The following is a 24,443-nucleotide window of genomic DNA, read 5'->3' as shown; positions in this document are numbered from 1 at the left end:
AAGACTAGGAACCCAAACACAGATACTGGAATTACATTGTCTGAAGAAAACAAAATCAACAACAAAATTAAGGATGAACATGGATAACTCTAGATCTAGGAAAGAAACCACTTCTTTTCATCTTTTGAAGGCAAGGAAAGATTTTTATATAGCAGTTACCAGGGTACCTGGTGTCTATGCATTCCATGTATGAGGAACAGAAACAGCCTGAAACCTATTTCAAGTGAAGCACCTCATCACAGAAATGTACTGTAAATACCTTCCCTTCATCCCATGTTCCCATGAATTTTAAAGGAATTTAAAGCTCCTGTGCTGAACTTGAACTACTTTTAGTTCTAAAGCCTTATTTTAAGACTTATGACCACAGAAGTTAATTTCTGAAACGAACAAACAAAACCAACCCACCCATTCACCCCCACTAAACCCCAAACAAAAGCCCTGCAGGAGACTCTGAGCCCACAGAAAAGGAAGACAGGAGTAGTCCAAGTTGTCAAAGCCACTGTCAGGGAACAGGTTAGATGAGACTGACACTACTACAGACACACACAGCTCGGTGTGAGCTAAAGGCAGAGAAGATAGTAAGTGGACTCCAGGAAGCTGTCTTCAGAACTGCTACTTGTTGAACATTATGTGAAACCTCACAAATACCCATTCAGAAAAGCACTTACATGTGAGGAAGACCCAGAAACAAGGTAATTGAGGGGTACATACCAAACACTTTCTTTACACAATAAAACACCAGGTTTTGTAGCATAACAAATGCAAGATGTTCACAAGTACAACACAGTCTGTTAGAAGAATACTGTATTACATGGCATATGCACACCCGTACAAAGTCTTATCTGAAAAAAATCTGTTACTTTAGTCAAAAAGGTAACTTTCTGTCATACTAAAAATATCCAGCTTTCAAAACATGTTAATTGTAGACAGAAAGAGTTCTTTTTGCCTTACCTTCAATTATTTTCACCCTAAGCAGTTAAAGCATATACATCTTATCTGGAAACTAGTATCAAAGCAATCCTGTACAAATTTCTAATTTATTAATACAGCAGGGAAAACTGAAAAGCATTTAACAAGTGACTCTCCTTACCTTCAGCACAGCAATGAATGGTACAAAATTAGCTCTCTGAAGACCATTTTTATAGAGATCTGAAAGAAAGGAAATCAGTACCATTTTGCTACTTAGTCTTAATAACAATGTCAGCTTGTCTTTTAGTCTGGCAAATAAAACTCAGCATTGCTAGAGAGAGAAGGAACTAAAGGCAAAAGAGGAGAGCTGAAACTGATTTCTTTTTTTTTTGCTGTATGAAAATTCAGTACATTCTTAAGGAAGAATGGAACAACCTGAAAAACTCTGAAAAAGGCAGCGAATGAAAGATGACTTCAATCTCTACTGACATATAACTGATTTTAGTAAAAGAAGTAAGATCAGCATCTGTTTTAAAGTAAGGACAGAAAAAAGATTTGTAATGCTGAGTACACATTGGTATGATTATGAGGCAAAAACTATGCAAATGTTAAGTCCCAAGTGTTTGGCAGAGGGGAAAAACCTAATGTCAACTAAAAATACACTCTCTGAGTTTCCAAAGTTTGCATCATTCTTGTTCAGTGTACTGTGGTACACTTTATCTTCTAGGAATTCTACCAGGCAAACCTCACTTCCCAAAGTGAGAAAAAGGGTCATCCCTAAGGCCAAAAAAATAAAAAAAAATAAATTAATATCCAAACTTATGGAAAGTTATTAAAAACATCACTGAATTAAAAAAAAATTACATAACAAAATGCAGATCCACACTCAAAAGAAAACATAAATTAATAAAAACAAACCACAAAGCAGCATTTTATATCTTATTTATCTCTAAATTTGATAGAGCATACACTTCTTCTCTGGAGACTATCCAACTGCCCAACATATTCACAACAGAATAACAGACTTCTCATAACAGACTTCTTTGAAAATGTTATCACTTCAAAGCTATAAGGGGCTGCTCTGTTTCATTAATAGTAGGAAGCCTTATAAGAAGGCAATACAGCACCTATGACTGACTGAAGGAATAAATAAAAGAATAAAGGCACACAGCTGAGAAGTCACCAAAATTCCCTACAAAGACCACACCAGATTATTAATACCACCTATATTCCCTGTGTTGCCTAAAGGCTACAAACAGGCTAAAGTTTTTATGCCCTACCAACACTTCATGGTGAAGAGAAGACACAGTATGTATGATAATAAAATAATAAAAAACACCTACAAAATGGTTTCCACAAAATTGGATACGGACATAGAAACATTTACGAAAATTATCAGTGAAGGTGATTCCACATCCTATTTACTAACAAAATTCTATGAAGCCATGTATTATTCTCATTCATGCTTCTGCAAATCATGATAGCTATACATTTGTTTAAAAAACAATCACGTATTTGCTTGCAAAAAACACTAAATATGTAACAGTACTATAAGACAGCTACTTCTGTTAGTTCTTCTAGATAAGAAGTTTTGTATTGTATCTCTGCTTTGTAAGAATGAGAAAAACAAGCAGTAATTTTGGTGAAGAAATGAAGCCAGGATTCCTCAAACACTGCGCCTCAGTATTTCCCCTCATATTCCCTTGGGGAGGAAGTTTAATATGGTTAAGTGCATCACTAGTGGTCAGCAGCGGGGTACATCTGCTCTCTAATGAAAAAGCCACTGTTCCCCTTTGTATCCACAGGAAAGAAATTAATTGAGTCTTAAACCTTGATGTAGCATACTACATTAACCGAACTCTCTTTTCTGCAGTAGGATTTCAGACACACACAGTGAGTACGTAGGATTAGTGAGAGGAGAGTAAGTGATAGCATTGACCAACATCTGGACTGCAAGATAGTTTAGTTGTGGAGATGGCATTCTTGCCTGTTGGGTAGCTAGTACAAGTGGATGACTTTCACGTTGACACAGTGACTTAATATGTACTAAAAAAAAAAAAAAGCCCTGTATGATGATAATGGTCACAGACTAACATCTCTGTTCAATAAGTGGGATACAATCCCCAAGTTAAGATAAAAATCTCTTCTGAACTTGAAAGAGTAGTGCTTCAAAAAACACAAGGAGGGCTCCAAACTGCCATCCAGTTTATCTATAGTTAATCCAACTACAATAGTTATGATTTCATCTTGTTTGCTTAAACCAGGAAAATAAACCAATGGGAAATAACTTCCTCCTCTAGTAAAAACATGAGTGTTTTCCTCTCTCTCTCTGCCCCCCTCAGATAGACTGCAGTGCAAATCTTTAGTGATCCTCTTACTCAATTTGGGTAGAAAAATTAACTGTACTTACAGTTAATACTGTAACTCTTTGGTATTTTTTTGCAAACGTTTGAAATTAACCAATCTAAAGTGTCATAAAAATTACAAGATACCATACTACTCTATAACAAACCCTTTTCTCCTATACAAAAAAATACAATTACTGCTTGGTTAAAACTCATACAGATTTTGGGACTTTGTAGGAGGATCTATCCAGCTACTCTCCATTTAAAAATATAGTTAGCAATGGAAATAACTCTCCTAAGTAATTCCCAATGAGTGATCTCAAACCAGACTGAGTGTGACATCTTCATAAGAGGTTCTCCTTTAAGCTAGTGGATCAAGTCCGCAAGTTTCCAAGTTAGAAACCAGGAAAAGAATGTACTCTCATTTACTCTCTCTTTTGCAAAATATGATCTTTTCCTATCCTGGAATACATCCAAATCCAAAGCAGTATTTTACCTCTCCTCAACTCCCCTGTCCCCAGACACCCTTCCTCTGGTTTAGAGAAGATCAGAAAACACAGAAGGCATCTGGAGGAAAGGAATGGCTTGAGCTGGAGAGAAGGAAGAAATATCTCTTAGTGGAAAACCTTTCTTCCTTAAAAACACAAAAATCATGGACAAATTGGAGTATCTCAGATTCTTGCAGACTAGAGAGTTTATTAGTATTAAACAGTGTATTGACTTTAATACAATTGTTTTACAAGTTACTGCAATTCATTGTATTTGGATAATATTGGTAGCATGTTTGTTTTACCTTCTGGAGGCCTGTTAGATGTTGCCACAACGACAACCCCATTTTGGAACAGATTTTCAAAAAGCTGCTTCAGAATCATGGCATCAGCAATGTCAGTGACCTGTAGAAGACAACACATTTGTTTTATCTTGCTTTCAGCTTCTGCTGCAATAGATCTGCAAGTGGCTTTGTAGCTAGGAAAAACGCTTGTTAGTGAAAGCTGTGGAGAAAGATTCTAATTATTGCTTGGTGAGAAAAAATAAAAGGGATAATTAATAAGCAGTGAATGCACCACAGTCTTTCAAAACTTGCCCGCTCTTTATTGCGGAACTCTGCCATTTCTTTACCAATTGCTAAATGATTCCATGTTAACTTCTATTATAAAACTACAGGTGGGAGACAGGGAAAACAGATCTAAACATTTAAGAGGCCTAATTAATTAGAAACAACATGAAAAAACAGAAGACAGAAAGAAAATACACACCGGCTGTTTTACATTTCTATTACCTTTGAGGCAAAGGTTTGCAGAGGTGAATTTAAATGGTCATGGGACTTCAGAAAAAAAGACAAGTAGCCAACTATACATAATCAGCTGCTGTTGAAAATAGAATGATATGACATAGATACTATTGTGTGATTGTTGCAAAAAACAATTCAACAGATGGCCCATCACAAAAATAAGCAATTTCATTGTTCTTTTTAAGTGCCTTCTATTACTGTCCATGAATAATCAAAAGGCAGGCAGTCACTTCCAGCACAGTCAGCCTCTTCTAACCTTCAGGCACAAAACACGAAGGAAAAGGGAAAAAAAAAGGGTGTGACAAGTGATACTGGGGGGGGGGGGGAGGGGAAGGAGGGAATAAGATGACTAAAAATCAGCCACGAAGTAAAATTTCTTTCAATATCTAAGTTTAGCTTAAAGAACCTGCTTTACAGTACCAAGAAATTAAAAGAAACAGAAACCACTCTGTACTAATGAAAATAAAAATAAATAAATTAAAAACAAAAATTCTCTGAAAATCCCACTGTTACAACAGCAACTTATATTTTACTGGAGTTCACCGGCTGAGATCAGCAACATTAAGTAAGCCATCTCTATTATTGTTACACTTGTTTCTCCTGCATTCCCTCTGATTATTATCTAGACACTTGTTGCATTTTGACTTACCAAAACAGACCCCCGTTCTGAGGAAATAAAACAGTAGTGGCATCCTGAGAGCTATATACATTCATTACCCAACAGACTGACAGGTTGCTATGCTTTCACCAGATTACATGTGTATGTTGTGAGAGTAATACACCTACGGGAAGACTATTTAACCAAGTGTAATTTTCAACCCTATTCCACCACCACCCCCTCACTATCATTCCCCATTTCTAAATGATCTTTCTGGGCAGCAGGAAAACTATACATTAATTCTACACTAAAGACAGTAAAAGACTTAGGTTACATTTGACAGCTAGTTTGGAAGCAATAATGTTCATAAGGAAATATATGTAAACACCTGTTCATGCACAGATTTCTTCCAATTAGTTCCATGGAATACATTAATATGGATTATTTTTTCTTTTTTCAAAAGCAAACTTTTACACAACCAGTAACACACCCCTCAGATTTGCACATCTGTGATCAGATCCCACATTCCAAAAAGCGTGTCGTAGTTCACTATTATAGTATATGTCTAATATATCTGCTTATAATTTATTTCTTCTGAATACTAAAATTTAGAAACTTCCCGTGTTCCTAAAAACCAAGACACACAGGGAATCAGTATACATGCACACTCTAGGGGTAACCAGATTTCTTGTATCACAAAACAAAGCTAATAACCAGGATTTAAAAGTGTATTCTGCAAATTATGCTGTTACAAACCTTTTTGTTTAAAAATCCTATGAAGCATGCTACCCTTAGAAAACAGGTAGGGGAAGAATATTAGTCCTCACATAAAAGAAAAGCATTAATAACATTCTCTTATTAACTAGAACTGCAATTTGATGTGGAATTCTGATGTTTTCAATTTCATTAAAAAAACCCCAAACTCTCCAAAGTTCCATCAAAAAAGCAAGAGCCATTTTCAGACCTGGGATGCAAATATGAGCTCTTGTTTCTAATAGAGCTTGGGAAAGACAGAAAAATTCTACAAAGTAAAGCAGGTAGAAGACAGTAACTAAAGTATTGTCATTTCTCATGTTTTTTACTGTATCCAGCATTCATTGCAAGACAGAACAAAAGCAGAGGCTACAAATTACCAATAAGGAGAGCCTGCTAAGGGAGAGATTGGAGACATTTCATTAGCATTTAAGAGAAAAGATTTTCCTGACCTAGTGCTGCTTTCCCATTATGACTCATGTTAAAAAAAAAAAGAAAAAATAATAAAAAACAAAAAAGATTAAAAAAGTTAAAAAAACACTAGACTAATAGTTAATTTACATGTGTAAGTGCCTGAGACTCAGTCAGCCACTGATTGGTACAGTTCCATGCAATGAATGACAAACATGAGCATGTATTACGAGCAATTAGTATTAGCACAAAAATAAGAGACTAATTTTTATTAGAGTCTTTTAATAGCATGCAGGTTAGTAAAAACTCCCTAAATTGTAGCTTGCTTTAAGCCTAAATGGTACTGATGGTATATAAAGACTTAGACTGTATATACTTCAGCATACCAAAAAGTAGAGATTCTGTTTTCATTATCAATAAAACGAACACAGGGTAATGTCACATACTGAAATTAGAGCTTCTAATTATCTGTGTATAGTTATTTGATTGCTAAACAATAACTAGGCTCTTTTCATGGCCAACCTCTGTGTTCTGAAAAAATCAAAATTAGAATTAAAAATGGCCTAAATTCTGTATTTTTTCTACAAAATGAGGACACATTTTTAGAACGGCATTAAGACTTTTTGATTTAAAAACATACTTTCATATTTACAATAAACTGTATGTCAAGGATCAGTAATAAGTAGCAATGCTTTAATAACGTGACAGCCTGTGAGTAAGGCAAATGCTGACAAAATACCTGCTTCAGAAAGGACAAACTCAGAAGCTTAGTGCCATCCCACAGTATTTGCAGAAAGAAACACTTTAGAAATAGTTGGGTGGGGTTTTAATACAATATTTTGGGAAAAAACAATACTTTTAAAAGTACCAAAACATTTTTCTATGGCAGTTCATCAAATCTCCACTTGTTCAACAGTCCTCCAGACTTCGCAAGAAGATTCACTTCAGAGTACTTCTGTTTAGCTTTAGCCCACTGTCAAAGAGGAATGTGCAACCTCAGCAATGCTTTTGTCTTCTGAAGTCCTGCATTCTGTTTCCTCTGAAATATGAACATTAATAATACTCTTTACTGTCCCTGTCACAATATCACTCATCCGTGTGCCTTTGTTTCAGCCTTTTTTTTTAACAGGTATTTAAAAGCAGGGTTTAAAGCAAATCTCAATCATTTTCTGATGTGCCCTGTACACAAGTATTTTGCCAAAGTCATAGAGACCCAGCTTGATTCCCACCTGTCAAAACAGATAGCAGCTTAGTCTGCAAGTTAGAGCAGTGTATGTTCTGAGTCTCCAGCTCCTTACAGTTTTCTTTTAATCTAATTCTTTAAATCTGAGTACAGAATATTACAGTGAAACATAGCCATTATCTCCATGGGGGTAATGAGCTGCAAACATCCTCAATTAGATTTGGCTCCTTATTATCAACATTAACTGTGTCACCATGTGAGCTGGTTTTCCAGTCACTGCACTACCTTATGGCTATTTACACAGAAAGTTTCCCAGAAAGCATAAAGAATCCCAAATTCAGTGCCTTCTGCACAATTTCAGAAAGCTGGGACTGCTCTTCAACAGGCAAAGCCTGCATAACGTTCCATGCCTCAGAAAACCCATCAAGAAATCTAACTGTTCAGAAATCTGTTAATTTAGAACTTTATTACACCCAGAACAAGTAGATATTAAATATTCACATAAGACTACTAAGTCTAAGATACACATTTTAGAGAACACTTCTTTCTCGGCTGTGACACATGGGAAGAAAACATGTGATTTTTACAGCTGAAGTGATTGATGTACCTCAAGCAAGTCAGCAGAGGGAGCAGGCAACCAATTTGGGATCACAAAATACCAGAGCCTCTTCTTAAAATGTAGGCACATGATAGTCTGGAAACACAGCAACACCAGGGAAGGAAAGCAGTGGATATTTATACATAGACCAGGTACCTACACTAACACATGGTACAGCAAAGATGCCTCTATCTACCACATGGTACAGCAAAGATGCCTCTATCTACCACTTGAATATCTGATGTCATGACAGTTAACACTCCTCCCTGCCCTCTTCAAACTTTCCCATTTCTTCACAGCATAAATACAATGGTCTCTGTAGTTAGATTTTAAACTGCAAGTTTTGGAAGCCCAGCATTCATATTCACTAGATAAAGTACAGTTTAAATGATCAAGCAGCTCCTCACAATCTGAAACCTTAGATCAAAGGACTACCCCTTTGTTGAAAAACGCAGGAGTCACTTGAAACAAGAACACCTACTTCTTTACAGCTACAAAAATTCCCATTATGGGAGCTGATCATAAAATGGTTATTTTCTCAGATGCACAGGCATGCAAAATAATAGCTAGGAGATATAAATTGCTCTGCCCATTTCAGTAATGTATTAATTTAACAGCATAACACAGACAATTCACAGTTGATGATTTGAGAACACAGGTCTGGTTTTATCTAGCTCTGCATTTTCTCTCTGAATTAAAAAAACATTTCAGCTGATGAGAGATACGTAATACCTCTTTGACCTCTCTCCTAAAAGTTTTATAAAGCAATTTTTACACCTAAATTTGTGACATGCCCTTAAAACACAATTCACAAGCTGTGCAAAACAAATAAAAAAACAAGTCAAGCTTTTGGGCAAAGATAATTTTACGAGTTTATTTTTAAGCTTCACATATAATTCAATAAAAGTTTCTTACAATGTTAGCTATGTTGATATAATCTGTCACTGCCATGCCAAAGGCTCCAATAAATCTAGGAAAGAATTTAGGTTGAATTCAACATGTTATTTCCACATCCTTATTCACACTGAGACAATTTTGTTGCATTAAATGAACTACAGCGAAGACCAGACATGCCAAGCAAGCATCACGCAGCTACTTTCCTGGGTACTGTACAGGCTCAGTACAGGATGATGGTTCCTGTCCTGAAATACTCATAAGCCTCTTACCAAAATCTAATACCCACTGGTATGACCATTAACTAGACTGGTAAACGACAGCACTATGAGAGCACTTATATCACCAATTTACATCTTATCTCCTGGAAAAAAAAAAAGAACAAATAAACAAACACCATCTTCAAAACTGTGAAGTGACTTCAATAGTTCACTACTGGTCAGTAATTCAAATACTGTATTAGCAGTAACAAGTGTCATATTTTAAAATCAAAAGTAATTTTATGAAGTTTCCCTTGAAGTGAAGGAACAATCTCTGATTTCTTACCTGAAATTCATCAAAACATAAAAGAGCAGCCTCTTCACTTATTTCCTCTGCTACTGGAGCAATTGGGTCATATGATTTGGCCATTAATCCTGCCTTTCTTTTTGGCAAGCTCTGCTTAAGGCGATGTATTCCTGAGTTAATAAAACAGACAAATATTTCATACTTCATTTTCTAAGATAGGGAAAAAAAAACATTTAGCTATAAAAATAGGAATGCTTCAAATTTAGTTCAGTTTCAGGAGAGGAAAACAGCTTTCAACCATATCCAGGCAACAATTAAAAGGTCACATAATTCTGTGATTTCTGTTTTCTTGTTTAGTAAAAGGTGAAACAAAAAAGAAAGAATCTTTTCATGCTCTACTTCATCTTTTAAAAACTGATATAAATTACAGTTTTATCTTGCCCCAATTCATGACGTTAGTTTCAGTTTCACTTTGTAATTTGGCATTTTCTGTATTAACTTCTCTCAGTGAAGAACCCTTACAGTGTTTACAAATTAATGGCACAGCTCTGTGCATTGCATTCTCTGAAGACATACTTAGAATGTATTTAGTTAAAAAAACCTCAGACATAGCAACGCAGTTATATCTTTTAACGTAAAGATGATAATACTGGCACAAAGTACGATTATTACATCCATACTTCACTGTCTCATGGATTGTATTCCATCTGACTATAAACAAACATTTGGAAAACAAAGATCCTGCACTAAGAAGTTACCTTTGTTAAGATTAAGCATAAATGACAAGAAATGGAAACAGAAAATCTCAGTAGTAACCCAACAATGATATAAAAGTGGGCACTAAATGTCGCAGTAGTTGTTTACAGTTCCCAAGAAAAATGTGACTGTAACAACACCTCTAAATTACAGCATTATTTAATAATTTCACAGCATTTTAGAATCATAGAATTTAGATAAAGAGCCAAATTTTAAAATATCTCAGTCAAAATGAAGCACCTTATTCACCTTGTCAGAAATTTTTTCTGAAACTAAAGATGAACTTCCTTCTATTATTTTTCCCTCTAAATTACTGATAGTATTATTAAGTTTGCCAACCAGAACAGCTCTCATTCACCCATTCATTTATACCTGATTTAGTTATTGCTTATTCAAAATGCTGATTGAATTTAACCTGTACTGTTTCAGTTTTAGCAATTGCCTTCTTTGGATTGCATGTAAGCTAATTGGTAACTGGAAAACTTGTAGTTAAGGATTTAATCCGAAATATACACCCAAATTTTCTACACAATCACGTATAAAGAAATCTTTAAGAAAAGATACTTCAGAAATAATATGCAATTAATATCACCTCTGATGTAACAGACAATGCTAAAATCCTTCAACTTCTCTCTTATTTCTTACTTTTGCTTAAATGCTTAAATAAAGTTACGATGATTAATATGAACATGAGAATGAGATAGACTTTTTTATAAATACTGTATTTCAAAAAATTCTCATAAATACCTGTGTCTGCACTTACTCTGATGTACATCTAGCATGAAGCCATGAAAATGGACTCTCTTTTTCTTTTCTATTTCTAAGTGAGAATAGAACATGTCCATCACCATTGTCTTTCCTGTGCCTTCAAACAAAAAACAATCAAAAAAGAAAAACCCCCAAAGGTAGTTAATTTAAGAACAGTATGTACTGATTACAATAATGATTGTTCAATAGCTTTGAACTAATGAAACTATACACTTTCACAGAATAAAGTACAAGCCCAGACTGTTTGTGAAGAACAGTTATATTTTCTGTTAAAAAACTTGGAACAACTGCATTTTTATTTTTCTGTTTTAAAACTCTGATCTAGAAAGAGATGGCCCAAAGGTAACACAAAAGGCTCCGTACACATCTAGGAAACATCCTTAGTATTTCCTTCTGAAATGCCAGTATGTTTTCATGCTGAACTGTTGCAATTAGAATATACAAATTCTCTCAGTGCCCCCCCAATCACTTACTAAATTGTTATATTGCATTCTTAAATATTAGTAAAGCTGAAAAAAAATACACATGGTAATGCAGTCAAATCCAACAGTTTACAGCATCAGAATGTAAGTGTATGAAATAACATAGCGTGGAAGAACACTAATCCTGGAAAACTCATTAAAGCAATAATGCTACATAAGCATAAAGCTTTTAGAGACTGAATAAACATGCATTTCAAGAAAATTCTATTGGAACTGATGAAACTGAAACTTACCAACATCTCCGTAGACATAAAGACCTTTTGGGGGGGTGCTTTTTGCAAAGAACTGGAAATCAAGAGGAAAAAGAATAAATATGAATATGGCATAAAATAAAAGCAAGGACATTGCTGTAGTAAAAAAAAAGTAGCTACACTTAACTACCAAAGTAGCACTGGCTAGCAAAGCATAACCTTGAATAAACCATCAGCTCAGAATTGGTAAGCAATCTTAACATTATATTTGTGCAAAATCTATAAAAGAGACCAAATACATATGCAGGGGCTGGGTTGGGTTTGTGGGTTTTTTTGTTCAGGTCATTGTTGAAATATCCCCATCCCCAGTGCTAGCACATACGCCTTTTACATATAAAAAGATTAAATGTATCCAATACATCATCAATCATCAAAACAAATCTTTTTCCTCATGAAGCCATTTGAGCAGTCAGCCCTAGGAAAAAGGATAGAAAATCAAGCTGTATTGTAGTAGTCATAGATATATACACTACACAGTTACTAAAACAGCTCTTTTTAAGATATAAACCATTAGGAATTAGAAAATCAGTATTGCAAAGCTGGTGAGCATTGTAAGTCCCTTTTCTCTCCACTCTGAATCTTAAATGTAGAATTATCTTTAGTTTAAAAATCAATGGAGTCCCAATAAAAATACGTACCTAATTTTTTTTTCTCAAGTGAGTTATGTTTATCTTGAATGAATACTGCTTAAGAATTTTTAGTCTCTTAATATGACTCAGAACATACATTATGACACCTGTTGGTTTATTCTATTTTATTCAAACTTGTATTTTTATAGCAAAACTTGAAATAACATCAAGACTTTACATTTTAAACAGTCCACCCCCACCCCAGTACTGTATATAGCCACTTCCAAATATAATGCTAATAAGAAACAGCTTCTAAAAAACTGGAAATCTTAACAAAATTCTCATCAAATCCATGAAAACAAATTGATATCCACAGAAAACACTGCAGAAGAGTATGTGGTTGTTTTAAAGTGCTCCACTTTCAGAGTTCTATGAGCTGAGCCAAAACAGAGGAAAATTAAAATTGCAGCTCTGTGGTCTCATTTGGAGCTGGGTAATTGCTAAACAACTTGAATCTAAAGCACTTTTCAAAACACAGTGCCATGTTAAAGAAATGGGAGAGTCAGTAGCAAAACACCAATTAAACATGAAAGAAAATATATGACCAAAGGTAGAAGGATATTTAATACCAGTTTATTCAGAAAATACGCAAGCATAGCTCTTATATAAGACCCACTTACAGACTTCATTTAGAGTTATATTGGTTGGATCATCAAAAATTTGTGTCATCAATCTGTGGCTGAACAGGGTTTCAGAATGCCTGAAACCATTCCATTAATAGACAAGGCTGCAACTATTTGCTAGTGCTCCAAAAGCACTGCAAGGCAACTTGACAAACATTTTTCAGTGTGTACTTTTTAAGACTTTGCACTCATTAAAACTACTGATGCTCAAAGCTACACAGCGAAGAAAAGAAAAATAGAAAAAAATTAAAATGTTTGTAAGAATTTATTTTTAAATTGAGACTAATAACAATCATTATAACAAGACTACCATATTAAAGGTATTACCTAAAAACACTGTATATTAATGTGATTTGCAGTTTCACAAGGAATGACAATAAAACTGGAAAACAAATCAGTGTTTAGATTACTGCTTTACCTCTCTTTGTAAAAGTTACAGAACCAGAATAAGTATTAATGCCTCCGTTTTTAAACTATTTTATTAATTGCAAAGTGTTTATTAATTACATTTAACCATCTTGACATTTGTCTTTTTAAGCATATTTTATTACTCCATTTCTAGAAAACATGCTCCAGAAAAAAGTGGTGTTTTTTGTTTAAAGGAAGCAATTATAATGGCTGGGCTCCATAACAGTCAAATTCTGGTTGATTTAATAATCAGTAGATTTTTAATACTGAAACTCAGACATCCTACCAGTTTCATGCTATTCTTCATGATCATAAAATGGATTATTTGTTATTATTTATTTTTTAATTTTTCTCATGCATCTTCTGAAGCCTGAAAGCTGCATAAGAAAAAGAGCAACTTTCACTAGGACTTCTGATAAAATCCAGACAATGCTCTTGCTTCAAGTCAGAGCAGAGCAAGCAGTCAAGAAAGTCAATGGTACATGGGGGTGAAGAAAGCAGATGACTGATCTTGGTTTCACTGAAACACATACTCCGAAAGAAGAAACTGGGGGAAGATCTACCACAGAAGATCCTCCAGTTACCCTAAAGTAAGGCCAAACTTACTTATTTCAGGGAGGGAAGGGAGGAAAGCGGGAGATGTAGGAAGGCTAAACAACTGAGCTCCTCCTTCCTTCTCACTTCCATGTTATCATGAGGTGTATTTGGGGCCGCAGTATAACAATGTTCAATTGGTTGACAATAGATTTGCTTTTGTAACAATGGTAAGATTTTAAGATGCTAAAGCTAATACTTGAAATGTACAAAAGATATTAAAGGATGCACAAAAATTCTGTTTGAAGGGAAAATTTTGAAATCCTTGTATGTGTATTTTGAATGATCACCACATCCTTTCAAATGAGGGCATCACCACAAGTGTAAAATCCCTTGAGCCTTCCAAATTTCTTAATTCCTGTAACATTTTCTATCCCACAATAATTTAAGACAGTGTAACTTAAGTGCTTCACCAAGTTTCATTATCATCAGGACATGCTACATACAGCAGGAGCTTTTTTCTTTTACAGATCAGCTGACTTGCACACTTTTCTTTGAAAATCATTCATGTGCTAAAACATCTACAATTCCACAAGTTGATACACACACGAGTGCCCCCAGATTTACAGAATTCTCTACCATCAAAATGGTTTTGCACACTTCTGTTTCAAAACTGCATGTCGTACTTTGATTCTACTGCATCAGATTTTTCTTTTCTTGTGTAAACAGCACTTTAATCAATCAATATCCTACCTCATCTAGGGAATTACATAGGTCAAAACATCTCCTTCTGACAACTGACAACAACAATTCTGACAACTTCCTATTCTTTACTAAATACGTTCAACAATGTGCAATGTTTTCCCACCTTCTCCCATGCTCATTACCTCAGACACCTGAAGCAAGCAACTCATTTCCTGGCATTTACACTTTGATTTGAAAAACTTTCAATTTAAAAGGCACATCAATACTAAGATGGTTAATTAAAATATGCAAAATTCCTTCAAGAGACAAGCCTCGAAACAGCAGATTTTTTTTAACACTAACAAAACTGCCTCTTTTTCCCACTTTTCAGGCCTCATTTTTGGTTGCTGTTGTAGCTGACCACATTTTCAAGGTCTTGAATGGTGTTTACTATTGTTCATACCTCTTTTGAAAACATGACCTCACTTATAATTGAGCTTATTTCGAGTCATTAGTACAGCAACTCAACAACTCTTAAGATGTCCCAGTTGGTATTATTTTGAAAGGCTAGAGATCTGAAATGACTATGCAAACTCTTTAGAGCTTTGAACTTCAATTCAGAGGATCTCAAAATATCTCGATATAAAAGGCCATGCTTTCACCAAGCTCAAGATCAAAGTCATTGTTCAAATTTGAGTAATTCTGGAAAACAGAAGCCTACTTAGTTTGCAGCAAGACTAATTGTTTTTTCTACTCAAATTCATCCTATGCTGATGCCCCAGAAAACCTACATCATAAAAAGATAGTTTTATTATCATAAAGGAAACGGCTGGTGTGGTGTCATCCCTGTCATATCCTGTCCCGTTCCACCCCAGACTACTGATTACAGAAAGCTCTGCTCTGTGAGGTAATGCAAGTCTCTTACATAAACACTAAAATGTTTCCATTTTACCTGATAAAAGTATTTGTTCCCTAATCCTACTTCCACCATATTTTTAGTGAATAAAACTATTTAGACAGAAAGTGACAAATAAAGAACAGAACTAAATCCAAAGCAGACCATTCTTATAATGGTTCAGAAGTACAAGAAGTTTCTATTTCTGGAATAACTATTACTTAGGAAGAGGCTTCTGCAAGTGTATCATAAAAGAAATCAGGCAATAAAATAAGGAATATCAGGCTACAGAAAAGGCTTTTCTCCCTCTTTCTCTCCCCTTCACTGCAATTTCTCAAACACATTCTTTTCAGCAGCAGAACCAGGAAAAATAAGCATGCCTGAAATGCCAAGCACCACTATTTCTTTCATTTCTAAAAAGCTGTCAGTAGATTCTTTTCAACGCAGGAGATTTCATATTTAAATTAGGTTAACCAGGCTGCTGGAAACCTGAAAAAGCAAAAAGTCAATCTACAAATTACTACGTGTAACTGATTAAAGTGTTTGACTTATTTCCAAAAAGTCCTTAAGTAATTTACAGCAGTTTAATTTACAGCTATTAAAACACATTAAGTACAAAACATTAAGCAAAACCAATGTCAATCACTTTATCATAAAAACAATTGAACATCTATAGCATAAGGTTTATCTTTTACTTCCCAGCATATTCAAAGTTTCAGAGTAGCACGCCTTTGTGGGAGGAGAGTGACAACACTATTCACCAATACAGGACTTACCTGCACCCTGTTATCATTAGTACTTCCTGGAGATGCTTTGATAATTACAGGAACTCCTTACACTCAAAAGCCTACACAAATCCTGTTCAACCCAAGCCAGTTCCAGAGAGCAGTACCTACCACCTCTTCTTGGCACAAAAAGCCTTTAGTTCTAATCTTCAAAACTGAATCAAGCCTGCAGCAGCATCCCTACTCTGAAAGTCTACCACAGCAAAACATACATTTTGCTTACTTAGAAAACCTGATAGATACAGATATATGATAAACATGATGCCATTGTCTATAGCTGGTACAGTGCTAGATGCCTATGATTTTACCAAGTACCTAGTCACAGCTGTGACTGATCCTGGAATAAACTTTCATTAAAGATGTTCATTACAACTTTCCTGAAGCAAAACTTGGCCTGTACTAGAATTTAAATTATATTTATTTGGCTTCATTTTGCATAAAGAGGGACTCTGTTTGAACAAGCAAATAACTTCCTCAAAGACAGCAGAAGAGAAAAGGTTGTCGCAACTTCTCCTCCATCATTAATCACAGTTTGATTTAATTACACGAGCTAGCAGGCTTTAAAAGATTTACAAAAATCCCATTGCTCTCCTCCTTTCCTGGGGTTTTGATACATGGCACAGCACTATAGTGTTCAACCTGGTTATCAGTCTTCTTAAGGTTTATACAGAGATACCAATCTGTAACAGAAAAACCTCAAAATGCAGCAACACTTATCTCAATAGCAAGTAGTTCTACAACTGCTTCTCACTAAATGTGGCATTAGTTCCCAGGTACTGACGAGCCATGCAGCAATTTTCAAAAGCTGGTTTAAAAATAAAGCATGGAATTGACGCAGTGTTAAATACGAGCAGCACTCTCAGAAAAGAGAGGAGTGCTTTAAAGAAATTAGGGAAAAACATATTCTCAACCTAAAGAATGGCATTTGACTTCTCCCCTTAAGAAAGTGTCAGTCTGGCTTTACTGCTATTAGCTGTGTTATACAGGGACAAAGTAGCATCACAATTTCCTACATAGAATACAATTAGTATTTGTTCTCTGCAATAGAGACTTTCCTCCCTATTCATGCTTTGCAATCAAAGAAACAGTAAATAAAAAAACCTACATAATGCTTTATCTACAAAGCTATTACGAGACAACTGCTCTAACAACTATAATGATTCAGAGCAGTCCAGTTAACACAAGTCAGCTCTCAAAACTATTCTCAAAGACAGCACTCTTAGAACAGACTATCTATATGTCCAAAACAATTTACCAGAAAAGATCAAAATGGTCTAGCCTTTGATAGCAACACCAGCACCTTCATCATAACTATTTTTCTAAAGAATGAAAATGAGTAAAAGTCTGGCAGTATGTCCAAAAGATAATGCTTTTTCTCATACCAATGTTCTTTTCTCCACTTCTTTTTTTTCCATGCCTTGAAGCCAAGGTTATATATTATAATATAGCATAAAGGGCAGAGGACAGCATTTATGTAAATGGACAGAGCCCTGTAGCTCTGGCTTTCATGATCTCATGCTTCACCATTTAGGCTTGCCATGCAAACAAAATACAGTATCTGTGCTAGGTATAGGATAATTTGGGGTTGTAATAGGAAATGTATGGGTAGGTAACAAGTTCAGCAGAGTTGTATAGATTTATGCCCATGAGATGAGGTGTATTGCATAACGGATGCTGAGAAAGGCTGACGTGGAGATTTATAAGCAAGGCCTGCAGCTGACAGCATACATTGACTGCAAATGTGAAAATTACTCCTGATGAAAAATAAAAACAAAAGTGGGGCAAGAAAAACAGAGAAAGAAAAAGGAAAACACCCAGTGGTGGACTGGGAAGAGCAATGACAGCTTCTGTACATCCTTCTCTTAGGGATAGCAAGGCCTCTCTCCAGTGCAGGGAAAGTAAAGATGACGATGGCAATGAATATTTTGCCATGCTTTTTTCCCAGCACTACAGACTTGGTTGAACACCCTGTTCTTGTTGTTTCCCCTCACCATGTTCTTCATAAAATATTTATGCTGACTGGAGTGTTATTAAGGTGCAAATGAAGCATATTCACAGGTTATTCAGCTCCTGTGCACATCTATAATTGACTAAAATTTACCAAGTAATTGTTTTATCTGCTTTGCTGGGCACTGTTTGGTTTTCTGGGATATAAACTCAAATCTACAAAACAAGAAGCAAGGAAAGCTGAGGTTTCACACCAGTTCTAGGTGCTTCCCATGAGAACCTGTCATAACAATGCTATCAATATTTGCAGCTGCAAGGCCACAACAGCAATAATCTGAGAATAAAGGCATGAAAACAAGACATGAAAAATACTGCTACAGAGGCTCTGGAAAACATTTCCTCAGCAGCTTCAAGGGAAAGTTACAGAGGTACAACGGCAGGCTATCACCATGCCTAATGTTAAGGCATTACAGTTGCTAAGGCACTGAGCAAAATGAGTATGTCTGAATTTCTGTTAATCCATTGAAAAGGAGCTGTGATGTTCCTAAAAACACAACTGGGGTGCAGATCACACCTCCGCTTTCTTACCTTACCTCATCTGGAGACTAACAACACTGGAAAATACAGACTTTTTTAAAATTAGTCATGTCTGATTGATGCTATCATGTTTTGCAAAGCTAAATTATTTAGACTCGTCTATCTAATTTCATTTGCATAAGACCTGTTAGAACACAAAACATTAGCATTCAGTACATGTAACCAAAATGCATGTGTTATACACAGTTTAGGCCCCTCTCTCCTGCGGTCAAATGACATTTTTGGAAAGGCAGGCAGTGGACATAACCTAAACCGTATCAGATTTTTTATACAATTATTTCAGTAATACTTAATGGGGTTACTTCTAGAGTGCCACTGGAATTTTACAAACCAAAAAAGGAAAGAACAGAGATCCAAACATGAAGAATGAGCGACCTGTAAAGACTCAGCTGCAAAACCAAGATCCATGTTAACTACAGAAATTTCTGTATTTCAATTATATTCTTATGAGAAAATATAACTGAAAAAAAAATTATTATTATAAACCTCACCTTTGAGAGAAGATTTTTTGAACTGATGCTGTAGCCTTTAAGGCTCTCATGCAACTTCTGCAGGTGCTGCACAACTCTTCTTTGATGCTCATCATTCTTCAGCTCTTTTTGCTTAATCAGAAAGTCATAATGTTCTAAAGGTCCACTGCAAACCAATAAGGCTTTGGCATTAGCATCTGCAGGAGTACCAGGGACTGTCTTCTCATCTACCTGAGCTGTGTATGCTGTAAAATGAAAAGAAGGCAATTAATAGAAATGTTTTGAAAAGCACCCTTTTATATTCATAAATAACATACATTAACAGTTAAAGATGTATATACATTACTTACCTATACAACCACTAAAGCACACTACCCTTTGTTTTTCACTAAATCGACTTCTAACTTCAGCAGTAAACACCACTAATAGTATGTTTTAACATTTATTTTTATTATTAACAAGCACATACACTAAAATGTCCAGCTGGAGTGTTGGTAAGATTTGGATGAGGAGTTGCAAGAGAAGTTTTGATCTTTTTTCTTTTTATTTTGTTTTGGTTTTTTTTCAAAGTGGGACAAAAGCATTAAAAAATTTCAAATTACATTTCTCTGAACAGATTAATCTGTTAAACAGAGGTGGGCTAAACTACACAAAAAGTATTTAAAAGCTAGCAAACAGGAGAGCAAACAGGAATTCTGTAAGAAATCTGAAATGAAAGAGTCAAAGAGCACACTAAGCAAGGCAATAGCTGTGAAGCCCTGAAATGCCACAGCCTGCTCTGCTGGCATTATCTTCTGCCTAGAAGATAATTTCTGCCCAAGGAGGAATTCTGTTTGCAAAAGAAAAAAAAAAAAAGAAAGAAAGAAAAAAACCCAAACAGAAGTACTGGACATAAAATGAAATAAAAGGAAAGAAAATACAGGATTACAAAGAACACTTGCTACATCAGTAAAAAGCTGCTTAATACCTTCTTTGCTTCCACTGTCAACAACTGTTACATAATTTGTAGCAATGATAAAATAGATTTAAGTAGGAAAAACACATATCATAGGCTACATAGTTAGATATTTTGAACATTGCGAGATCTAAGGAAATTCATCCCTAAATGCCTGAGGCAATTTTCCTAAGCAACACGATGGCCTCTAGCAGCTTTCTCAGAGGCCTGACTGAGGGCAGGTGAGGTTTGAGAACACTAGGAAAAGCAAGCAATCTTTGTCTTTATCAAGGAGAGAAAGGCAAATCCAGAAGTTCGTGGGCCAGTCCATACAACTTCTAAACACTCAAAAATACCAGAACAAGTACAAGCACTTTTTTCCTTTTTTTTTTTTATAAAGTGCTTAACAAAATAACAACATAACAAAAGGCAGCTCCTATGGAACAAAGCAAGATCAAGTTTTCCTTTCTGGTCAGGTAACATGCTAAGGAGGGAGAAGAAAAACAAGTTAATTGCAGTAATACTTTTGTCACTGGGTCACACAGCATTCTCATATATAAAGTAGGAAAGTAAACTGCAAATGAAATTACTTTTGAGCAGGTACAAAACTTCCTTATTGCAAAAGATGGGCTTTCATTTATATCTTCCTGTTTCATTATCTGACCTGTAACTTGATGTTTCGTTATCTAAACTGTTACTTGATTTTTATTAGCTAGCTTCCGAAATCTTTTAAGTGTTACACATAGCCAAAAGCATTTCATATCTCTATGTAGTGTTCTAGATATGACTATAGAAAAGCACAGTGTCAATTCATTGTCCACCTAGTCTTACAAAACAGTGTAAAACTACAGACATGCATTTATCCGTAACCTATCTTTCCCACCTTCATGGTGCAGGACAGTGCTAGATGCTACCACATTTAGCCTGACACCCCCTGCTTCTCTAAAAGTTGCCCCCAGGTTGTAACTTTTTCTTAAATTCATGTTCCTAAAACATATACATTTCAGTGTAATCTCACTTTATTTCAAATAATCAGCTGCTTGTATTTGCCTTTCTGCTTACCTATGCAAGGGTCACAGACAAAGCTGCCATGAAGACCCACTGTGATACACACAAAGAAGTCCTTCTTTAGAGAAATACAACAGGAAAAACTCATCAAAGGAAAAAAAAAATCTTAATGTATAAATACCTGAGGAAAATTCCAATTTAAATTATAAAAATTTCTTTTACAATGGGGAACTTCAGTCACCTTCAGTAAACTGGCATTAGTTTACCACTGCAAAGATAAGTACCTACATAAAAATATTAAAAGTGTTCATAACGCTAGAGACTTTCTGCTCGAGAAAAGAGCAGTAAATTGAAAAACTAATCAGTATGTTGTCTGGTTTTCCTACTGCCACTTAGAACTTATGCCTGATATGACACAGGAAAAAGGCATGTGAGTTTCAATGACACCACTTATGAAAGCAACAGTCACAGCTGAGGCAGGCACTAGAGTTACTTATGTAAGAAGATACTCTGAAATGGAAGCTAGGTTGTGGCATATCAAAAACTGATCTTGACAACAGCCAGGAGGTTGAGAACACAGAATGGTAACCAAGATAAACAGCACTCACTGTGATAACCCTTATTTTTTCCCTCATAGTTGGGTTTCATTATATAAGGTTTTGAACTGTAATGTCCAAAATCTGTCAGAAGATAATTCCCAAGACAAAAATCCTAGCAAGTCCTTGTCTCCTTTTACTTCAGGGCCCAGGAAAAGAAACCGGGCTTCCCTGACATGTATTTCATCCTTGCTATCTTTCTATGACTGCAGAAACCAATACCTTTGCATTCATTAATCTGTGAGTTTTTAAAAAAACACAAAAAGATTCCACGTAAATTTCAGAGGACTATTCACTTCTGGGAGAGACAAAGTATTGCACTTCCACAGATGAATTCAAATTTATCCCGTAGGATCTCTTACTGTCCTCAAACTCAACATCTTTTAAACACATGATTAGAACTGTAGACCTTTAACAGTGAAAAAGAAAAACCATGACAGACAGATAATACCCAGTTAAAGAAGCAAATATCAAACAAATGGAACTGAACTCCTTTTATTGCAAAAGGAGAGTCATTCTTCAGATTACAATATTCACCTCACTAGAGGGTCACTCACAGTACACATGAAAATGTGTTCTTATTAATTCAGGAAACAAAGTTGAAACAAGCATTTTAAGGGACTGATAGGGAAAAAATATATCACCTTTAACCATTGTGCTGTACGTATGCTTCAAACCACTCCTTCATAGGAATGATCAGAAATAGTTTTCATTCGTGGAGATTAAAACTTGAAACAACGCCGACCTTTCTAAATATAAGGAAAGCTAAATTTATCTAATTACTCCTGATCCACACTCAAAAATAGCGATTGATTACAGCATATTTTGAAGAAAATACATTCTGAAGACATAAGAGAAGGAGAATTAACTATTTCCTGTGACACTTCGCTGTAATGGTTAATTACTGTTTCTCTTAAAGATAAAAAATATTTCCCATTAATAGTTGTTTGAGAACTGCATCTAAACCAAACCCACGGACGCTACAACTGCATCAAAGTTAACAACCCTAAGTCACCCAACTACAGCCTTTGCTGACTGACACACTCAAGAAGCTGGAACAGCTTCTGTTAAGCCAATGTTAATGCAACATACAGGAATTGCATCTGGCTTATTACCACTTAGCAGACAGAATTCTGGCTTGAGAGCTTTTCACAAACACAAGATATTACTCTAAGATTACTTGTATCATTTCAATGCACACCTCACTTAACAATCTGATATACAAATGAAAGTAGAAGTTTGTCAATAAAATTGCAACTTTGCATAACTACTACTTGCCAAGTCTTTTAATTAAGAAGATACAGAAGTGTAGAAAGCAAAAAGAAGGACTATAAACCAGTGATCATAAAACCAAGAATAGAAACCAATTCAATGATGGCTGCCCGCTCTTGCAGATCTCCTCAAACAACACATGTAAGGACGTCCTTCCCTTTAACATGGAAGCTGAAGCACTGCCTATAGCCACTTGACTTGCTCTGACAACTTTTTTAAAATGGTAATGCGTTGGTTACAAAAAAGTAACCTATATAAAGTGTTAGGCCAGTATCAAATAAAACATATACAACTACAGTACTATCTGTAGTGCTTGTCTGCATTCCTCAGGATGAATAAATACTGTACAATTGCAATGTAATATGTGTATGTCCACATTCACATTTAAATCCTCCTGGATCTACTGACTGACCTTCAGACCTCTGGGACCCACCTGACCTTAACTGAACTCTCACACATTTGTCAGCCTGGCAGAGGATGAATAGCTCTCGCTTAAGAAAACAGACCTCTGCTCCTAACCTAAGCCACAAGTTAACAAAACCTAGTTACCCATAAATTTGTCTATTGTGACAGCTGTTAAAGTAAGGCTGCCAGACAGAGCTCAGCTGTTGTTATACATTGGAGGATCTTTAAGAGCAAAGTCCCTCAGCACCCTGAAGCACAGTAAAAGCTCTGGCCGACCCCAGTGCACTCGCCGCCCGTCAGGCTCCCGGTGTACCCGGAGTGTAAGGCATTTAACGAGGCGGTGCACTGCAAGTCTGTTTATTGGGGGACAGCGGCATCTTTAAACCCGCATCCCCCTCCGCTCCAGGGCCCCGGTGCTCACTCCCGGCACCATCCCCGCCGCACAGCCCGGGCACACAGGGTGCCTGTGGAACTGGCTGCGGACAGGCCGCCCCAGCCTGCCCGGCGGGCAACATGAGGACACGGTCAGGTCATGCCAGCGCGGAGTGACCGGTGCGCGGCCCGGCCCGCTCCGACACGGCACCGGCAGTCCCCTACCCCTCAGCCCGGACCCCTCTACCGGAGGAGAGACCCGCGGCAAGGCGGAAAGAGATGCACCAGCTACCGCAGTCGCTCCACAGTACGCTCCCTACGCGGTGCCACTGCAACCTGTCGCTCGCCCTCCCCTCGCCCGGCTGCAGGCAGGAAAGGGCGCAGAGAAGAGCACACGGCAGCGCGCGTTGCAGGGACCTCGGCGGTACTGACCTCTCCGCAGGGCGGCGGCCGGCGCCGGTAGCAGGAGGCCAGCGCGCTGCGCGGAAGCCCGCAGCAGGCAGCGCACAGTAACCAAGGGCGACATGGGCGCCGCCAT

The 24,443-nt window shown here is 36.4% G+C and overlaps 1 protein-coding gene across 1 annotated transcript in view; it reads right to left on the bottom strand.

Moving 5' to 3' along the window:
• The window catches only part of AFG1L (AFG1 like ATPase), a 55,050-nt gene extending 30,607 nt beyond the window's left edge, over positions 1-24,443 (bottom strand). The window contains exons 1-7 of the mRNA XM_031053990.2: positions 24,338-24,443; positions 19,340-19,563; positions 11,729-11,780; positions 11,009-11,110; positions 9,529-9,659; positions 4,048-4,147; positions 1,091-1,149 (exon numbers count right to left, since the gene is read on the bottom strand). Of these exons, the coding sequence (XP_030909850.1) occupies positions 1,091-1,149; positions 4,048-4,147; positions 9,529-9,659; positions 11,009-11,110; positions 11,729-11,780; positions 19,340-19,563; positions 24,338-24,443 (774 nt within the window). The remainder of the gene's footprint in view (positions 1-1,090; positions 1,150-4,047; positions 4,148-9,528; positions 9,660-11,008; positions 11,111-11,728; positions 11,781-19,339; positions 19,564-24,337) is intronic.

Source organism: Melopsittacus undulatus, chromosome 3 (genome assembly GCF_012275295.1).
Source record: "Melopsittacus undulatus isolate bMelUnd1 chromosome 3, bMelUnd1.mat.Z, whole genome shotgun sequence".
Taxonomy (NCBI): Eukaryota; Metazoa; Chordata; class Aves; order Psittaciformes; family Psittaculidae; genus Melopsittacus; species Melopsittacus undulatus.
This window is presented reverse-complemented; position numbering and strand designations above follow the sequence as displayed.